Source organism: Pygocentrus nattereri, chromosome 8, assembly GCF_015220715.1.
Source record: "Pygocentrus nattereri isolate fPygNat1 chromosome 8, fPygNat1.pri, whole genome shotgun sequence".
In the NCBI taxonomy this organism is placed as follows: domain Eukaryota; kingdom Metazoa; phylum Chordata; class Actinopteri; order Characiformes; family Serrasalmidae; genus Pygocentrus; species Pygocentrus nattereri.
The window spans coordinates 11,769,161-11,776,693 of NC_051218.1; the positions used below are offsets into that span (position 1 = coordinate 11,769,161).

At 39.2% G+C, this 7,533-nt stretch overlaps 1 protein-coding gene across 1 annotated transcript in view; it reads left to right on the plus strand.

Annotated features, from left to right (window-relative positions):
* The first annotated feature begins 1,647 nt into the window (after positions 1-1,647).
* The window catches only part of slc30a9 (solute carrier family 30 member 9), a 14,506-nt gene continuing 8,620 nt past the window's right edge, over positions 1,648-7,533 (plus strand). Inside the window, exons 1-13 of the mRNA XM_017690162.2 lie at positions 1,648-1,794; positions 2,895-3,040; positions 3,277-3,468; positions 3,554-3,571; positions 3,660-3,707; positions 3,796-3,895; positions 4,081-4,173; positions 4,295-4,377; positions 5,097-5,155; positions 5,534-5,601; positions 6,121-6,223; positions 7,160-7,215; positions 7,344-7,479. Coding sequence (XP_017545651.1) covers positions 2,932-3,040; positions 3,277-3,468; positions 3,554-3,571; positions 3,660-3,707; positions 3,796-3,895; positions 4,081-4,173; positions 4,295-4,377; positions 5,097-5,155; positions 5,534-5,601; positions 6,121-6,223; positions 7,160-7,215; positions 7,344-7,479 — 1,065 coding nt within the window. The 5' untranslated portion in view covers positions 1,648-1,794; positions 2,895-2,931. The remainder of the gene's footprint in view (positions 1,795-2,894; positions 3,041-3,276; positions 3,469-3,553; positions 3,572-3,659; positions 3,708-3,795; positions 3,896-4,080; positions 4,174-4,294; positions 4,378-5,096; positions 5,156-5,533; positions 5,602-6,120; positions 6,224-7,159; positions 7,216-7,343; positions 7,480-7,533) is intronic.

The following is a 7,533-nucleotide window of genomic DNA, read 5'->3' on the forward strand; positions in this document are numbered from 1 at the left end:
ACACAAAAAAAAAATTGGGTACCCTTACATGGCTGATACTACTTACATTATGAAATTCCATAACAGATCACCCAAAAAACGAATAAATCAGTTGATTTCCAATGGCATGTTTGTAGCACAAATGTATCCATTCCAATCTTAGCCGATTTAGTCATGCACCCTAGTTATAATGCATGTAGATTACATTACCCAAAACAATGTATTAAGAGTATTAGTGGGACTGTCGCGATTGATTATATTTGTAATGAGTAAAAACATTATTTGGCCAAAAATGCATGTAGCCTAAATGGATGTTTCCATTAGACAGTTTCGTATCGTAATAGAGACCTAAAGGATCGTTTAAATACGTGCGTTATTATTCATTAATTATTGATATTACCAACTAATGATTGTTGGTTCATTAAGAAGGTATATTTTAATATTTTTTTTTCAAGAGAGTTTAATTGAGTAATCATGACAGCCCTGATTAATTATGATACTATTTTTACTGACATGTTTATCACTTGCGCTTTGGTGTCCATTGATCTGGTGCATTCTTCCTCCTGTCTCTTTGTTTAGGTTGAGATGGAATGGCTTCAGGAACTCGAAAATCTATCTGATTGGGATTGATGCTGAAGATCTGTCAGTTACTTTCAATATACATTTGCTACGTTTGCGTTAGCTCAAACCTAATGGCTTTGTTTTTCTAGTGGTCATTATGTTATTAGGTACTCTACAGTGGTTTTCATATTTTTTCTGTTTCTATTGTTACAGTAAAGACATTCAGTAGATACGTCATTTTCTGTTACGGTGTTCAGCATTTTCTTTTCCAATTGTTACAACTTCTTTGGTTGACATCTCACTGTACTTCCATCAAATGATTGCATGCACTATTAGTTATTACCACACGATGGCGCCAACACTCAGTTCCTTTGTGCCCTACTGTTGTGAAGAGTTGGACAATAAAATCATTAAAATAAAATGCATTCTTTTGAATAGGCCACAAGCATTCAGATTGCTTTTTGTTGAAGAATAAACAGACACAATAATATACACGTGTCGATGACATATACACAAAATACCTGGCCCTCAGATCAGAGCTGTGAAGTTATTTTCTGGAGAAATCGGCTGCAAATGAACACTGGGATTCCTGTAGGTTTCTGGGAGGGACGGTGCTCCTGAATACCCAGCTAAAGATTAAATGGAGCTCTCATTGATCTCAGTGATGCTTGTTTTAAATGTATTTGAAGGAGTTGCTGAACAAGTTCAACCAAACAAACCTTTTGATTTAACTGTACATTTAAAAAAAGTCGAAAGTTGTGTTCATTTAAATAGCACTGATGCATTGGAGCAGTTATTGCCAGATTTCTCTTTGGCTAAAAGTGAGTTTTTTTCACTTACTTTGTCGAACACACCTGGGATCACTAATTCAAGTGTAAAAGTGACATCTAATTAAAACTCACGTGGATGCTGTTTTGTTCATAGACACATATGACATCACATAATTCCATCACTTCAGACCAATAAGGACAAGTTCAGTAACATTTTCCTCGTCATATAAAAATTCAATAGTTTGACATGAATGGGTTACAATGTTAATACGCAAAACTAAAGCAGAGCTGGTTTATTACAGTTACATCGCTTGAATGTGTTCCCTAATGACTTAGTTAATTATCTGCTCGTCTCGCGAGAACTGGCTCACTTACCCTGGATGTTTTCATGGAGTTTGCCTGTGGACGAAATGTGAGCAAGCTGACTGCCGGATAGATACAAGAGATGGAGTGAGATATGTGGAGGACAAATTGCTGCATAAAGGTAAATGCTATGAATTTCACCTGATACTGTGGAGCTAATTGCGATATCTTTCATGTGTAGCTACGTGTTTGGTTAGTTTTCAGCTATTAGCTTACTAGCTAGCTAGTTAGCTCACGTAAGAGGAAGAGTGAGATGCCGGCCAAAGCTGCGATGACACAAATTTAGCAAGTCACTGATATACCGGAGGCAACATGACCCGTTCGTTTTATTTTAATGTCACTATAACAACTCGCCAGTTTGCTCCTTGGGTCGCTTAGGGTTCGCTAACTAGTTGAAAAGTGGATGTTTAGGTCAGTGGACACTTGTTCTTAGCTAGGGTTTGCTAGCCTCTGTTAGCTAGCTGCCACACTGGGCTGGCTTACTTACTGACAAGCCCTGTTGACATAAACAGTGTCTGTAGCTGTAGATACCTCAGCATCTCACTTAGTGCGTTAGCCTAACTTGGCTTTAATAGTGCGAGTAACTTTTCACCTCTCAGTTCAGCTTTAATAAAACGAGGATCGACGCGTTTTAGAAACTGATTCCTCGCTGCAAGGTTGTGGCTTAGCTAACGAGCTAGTTAGTTACAAAGCTATTTAACGTAGGTTAACACAACCGATTAGTCAGTTATTTTGTTATTCTGAAAGTGTTTCTGACTGTCGTATCTAGTGCACCCTGTTGTAGTTGTAATGTCATTGGGACAAGATCAGGCAGCTAGGCATTAAATGCTTCATCAAATGGACTGTAAGGTAGTTAGCTTAGTATGTTGGCTTACGGTGTACACCATTACTGTTTTAGTTGATAGCTATATACATAGCTTAATATTAATCAGAGGAGTCTTGTTAGTTTCTCTATTGTTAAACGTGTAGATGTACACTCTACTGTAGATCAGAAATTTCCTTTCATCTTGTATGTTTAAGTCTTAGACACATGATTTTGAGCAGAGTCAGTTATTGTAACTGCATTACTGCATTCTGTTTATTATTGCACTGGCCTACAACCCTTTCCACAGTGTTTTTCATAGCATGTATTTAACTGTAACAGTGTCTGCTACGTTATGTGACCTTGTGAAATATAAACAATAATTGACTCACTCCATCCTGCTTTGTGAATCACTGCAGGTTCCATTGTCACTCTCTCAGTCTTGCCACTGCCAGGATGTTCCCTTGCCTGGCCCATAGACCATGGCAAGTTTTCTGCAGGGTCTACCTGCAGCAGCGAGCACATCTGTCTCAGCTACCTCCCAGAATAACACGCCCATGCCATGGTAAGTCACTTTAAGCAAAATTAAAATTATTGTTGTGACACACCTGTCAATCCAGCTTCTAGGCTGCATTGCTCTCACCTGAAGGTACATACTCACTATCGAGACTAGCTATGTACTTAACATTCTTGCTCTTTCAGTGTATTTGCAAGGTATAGGAGGCCTTATTATTGAAAGATGCGTTCTGCTGCTTTCTGTATTCTAATTTAAGTGTGACTCTTTTGGCTGTCTTTTTACAGGTTGGCAAAGCGGAGGTAAGGGCCACAGCCTGTGGTTTAGTTTCCCTGATCACAGAGGGGCCTCCTTGGCTTGGGCACAGGTTCAATACTATTCTACTGCCGGTAGCAGTAAAGATGGACCACCACAGGACCCTGTTGGGCCAAAAGCCACAGATAAAGCATCCACTAATCAGCCCTCCACAGAGCTGGCCGGTAATTGCATGAGTGTTGCTTTTCTTTGAGTACATTTGCGTCTTGGCTTGTCTAATGTCGCTTTTTTCCCTTATTTCCTGTGTAGCGACTGGTGATACTTCTGGTAAGTCTTGTTATGTTTGATCATATGTGATGAGAACAGTCTAATTGGTTGTTAATTAGTAATTAATGCTGTTCCCTTTTATTTTAAGAACCCAAAGCTCAGAGTTTAAAGAAAGCAGAAAGCATTCAAGTGAAAGGTAATGCAGTTTGCCATCACAAACTGATTGGCGAGAGACTGTGAATTATGGCTTGTGGTGTGACCATGTGTTTTTCTGTGGTTTTCAGTGAGGGCAGTACTGAAGAAGAGGGAATATGGTACCAGATACACACAGAACAATTTCATCACTGCTGTCCGGGCAATGAACGAGTTCTGTCTCAAACCCAGGTGAAGTGCAGTTCTGTTCATTGACACAGGTTCACTCACAAACACAACTGAGATGGAGTAAGAAAGGCTGACTGTTGTGGTTCCTCAGAGTCGTTTAACCTCTCAGGATAAGGCATAATTGTTTTCACTCATTACGTATGTTTTTTCCTGATGTGTCTGTATGTGTTGGGAATTTGTGTCTACAGTGACCTGGAGCAGTTGAGGAAGATCCGTCGACGCAGCCCTCACGATGACACAGAGGCATTCACAGTCTTTCTGCGCTCAGATGTAGAGGCCAAGTATGTACTGTAATCCCAGCTAAACCATAGCATTTATATTTGTGAGTATCACTCAGACAAATAGTTTTTATGAGGGATTTGTTGAGATAGGTTATTCTTTTTTTTTCTTCATGTTTTCTAGGGCTCTGGATGTTTGGGGAAGTATGGAAGCCCTTGCTCGAGAGAGGAAACTCAGGAGTGAGGTGGAGAGACAATACCAAGAAAGTATGTGGACCTTACAACTTCTGATAGAATTACAATTAGTAGAACTCTGTAGTGGTGTGGGGCCCTGCATGCTTTACTGGGCTCTGCTCAAATCTGTTAACTGCATCTTTGAAGAACATTAATTTCTATCCTAGAAAGTTGGGAGAAAGACACATTGCAACTCACATTCAGTAAATGTCAGTGTAACATAAACTGGGATTGTGTAAATATAATTTTGTGGATTGCAAGAAAAGGATTTACCTGGTTAGTGAGCTGCAGAATTCTTCTCCTTATGCTTTTAGGTTTCACGTTTTGGGAAATGTCCTATCCTCCAACTCAAATGGAGAATTTAGTTGGTTCTGTCATTTACTCTGTTTCAACAGGTTAGTGATAAGTACGGTTAGGGAGCATGGAGTGTACTTTTTTTTTCAGTAAGTCGCCTGAGCTTAATCGAAAAGTGATGTGGCATCACTCCAGTACTTTGGTGGGTGAATTGCCTGCTTGTCTCTGTATTTCCAGCGATATTTGTCTTGCAGTATTGCTGCCGTCAGTCTGTGTAGAATTTATGATTCCAGTCTCACAGTTTTGGAAAAAGTGGTAACAATCTGTTATTTTTCTACACAATTTACAGGGTGTTCTTACTCACAACAGGGCTGTTGTGGTACATCTGACTAATGTATGTCTGTTCTAATAATCACTATTGTTTTTTCTTTCTTTCTTTTCTATCTCCTCTTTCTTAGATATATTTCGAAATCAGAAACTGTTGAAGGAATACAAAGATTTCTGGGGAAACACAAAGGTGAGAATAAATGTGTTTGTGCTGTTTAAACACAAAAGCGTTGTCCTCATGCAATGAACATGGAAACTTTTAAAAAGTGATGCGAAGGAAATTGCAACAGCACTGAGAAATTGTTTAGCAGTAAGTCATTTTTAAAGGGCAGCTATGTACTTTGTAGTGCTTGAAGCATTTCTGTTATTTAACTCCTGTTAGGTCTTGGGGAAAGAGAAAGGACTTTTTTTTTTTTTTTTTTAAATTAGCTTTTGTTTATCTTTTCTATTAAATCTTATTGTACATATATGTGTGACATGCATAATTCACACTACATGAACTGATCACCTAAAATAACCTGAATCTCTCTGATCTCTAAATATGTTGGAATTTGACACCTTTCTACAGCCTCGGTCAGGAAAGAGGGCAACTTTCCTCCAGGGCCCAGGAAAAGTGGTGATGGTAGCTATTTGCATGTGAGTTTCCTATCTTGCCTGAGTTCTTTGTACATTGAAACACTGTACAGCAAGACACCAAACTGTACATTTGTAAGATGTTGAGTTCAGTAAACTGGGGCACATTCCTCACTAAGGACATTGTTAGTTCTGCAGGAAGGATGATGACAGTATAATGAGACTGAGTGGCTGTGTGCAGTCGCTCTATTAGATTAAAGAGAGATTGAGTTATAAAACATGTGCACTCACATGAGAGACCCACCAGTCCTTTGTGAAATGCCTCTCTTCAGATGGCACCAGACAACCAGGCTTTGTCCATTTGTAACTAAATTTATGTCTACAAAGTTCTAGATAATGAATTCCGCTCTCTGCTGTAGAATGTATGTAAGACTCACAGTCTGAAACTGAGAGTAGGATTTCTACAATGTTATACTAATTGAGTCCTATCAGTGCTGATGTTTCACTATAATGCAGTGTTTAGGGGTTTAGAGGAATATATGTGACTGTGTGAGATCAATTGATTCTGTTATTGATCCTCAGAAATGGACTGAATTTTTTCTTCAAACTCCTGGCATGGGTTTATACTGGATCAGCCAGCATGTTCTCAGAGGCCATTCATTCACTGGCTGATACCTGTAATCAGGTAATATATTCTGTCGCCCTCTTTCTTGTTTCCTGCTTTTCTCCCTCTCTCTCTACCTAATCTCAGTCACCTCACTCTATTTCAGTTTTTCTCTGTTCCTTTGACTTTGTCTTTTTCTGTTTTTCTTCTTCTCTTCGTCCTCTGCTGTTCTTTTGTCTTGCTTTCAATCCTGTCTCTCACACCTCTCTCTCTTTCTCACTCACACACTTCTGATATACCCTTGCCTCAGCCCTGTCCCCTGACTTGATCCTCCCATCTCCTCATCCCTTTGAATTGCCTAAATATATTTTGTTATATTATATTGGTATTGTTTTGTTTGTCAGTAGTATGTCAGTTTGTGTTAGATGTGCATTACTGTGGAAAAGTCTTTGCCACCTAAGCAAACATGAGAATAAATACACACAAACATTAATGTAGAAAAAGTAACAAGAATGTCTGTCTTAAAATACTTAATATGGCATGTGCTGCTGAGAAGAACATAGTATTGGTTTCAGATTTCCCTTTGATGTCCCCAGCCATCCTATATATTTGTCCAAATCCACCTCCAGCACACCTGAATTAATGAAGCATTGATTTATCAAGCCAGGTGATTTGATAATAACTATATAAAATACTACTCTTCCTTGAAGTGGGGTTTGGAAATGGGTCAGCAAAAACAATGATGTCCCTAAATCACTACTTATTGTATTAATGCTCTATGTATTTGTTCTAACATTAGCAAATAAATGCTGTAAGTACAGGGCTGCTAATGACCCCAGGTATAACCAGGCAAGTGGAGAAACGCCTATGCTTTTAAGGAGTAACACACTCTTGCTGCCCTTTTTGCCTTTTTTTGAATAGCAATGCTGACTTTACCTGTAGCATTTGGTTTTTATAGATTTATGTTTTACATCATCGTTTGCCTTATGCCTGTGCTTTCCTCTCTCTACCCTTCAGGCACTCCTTGCACTGGGCATCAGTCAGTCTGTGCGCAACCCAGATGCAGTACATCCGTAAGAGCTCAGTCACTTCAATGCTTCTTCATGCATTACAGAACTTAATTTGAATTGATAATCATCATAATGAGTTACTGAGACTCAGAAGATGTGCTTATTGTCTTATTCTGTTCTGTCTCTCAAAGATATGGCTTCTCCAACATGCGCTACATCGCCTCCCTCATTAGCGGAGTGGGCATTTTCATGATGGGAGCTGGCCTGTCCTGGTATCACGGTATTATGGGACTTTTGCACCCTCAACCAATGGAATCACTGCTTTGGGTTAGTGGCCACCCGTTCGATTGTTGGAGAGAAAATGACCTGTTTTGCTGTTTG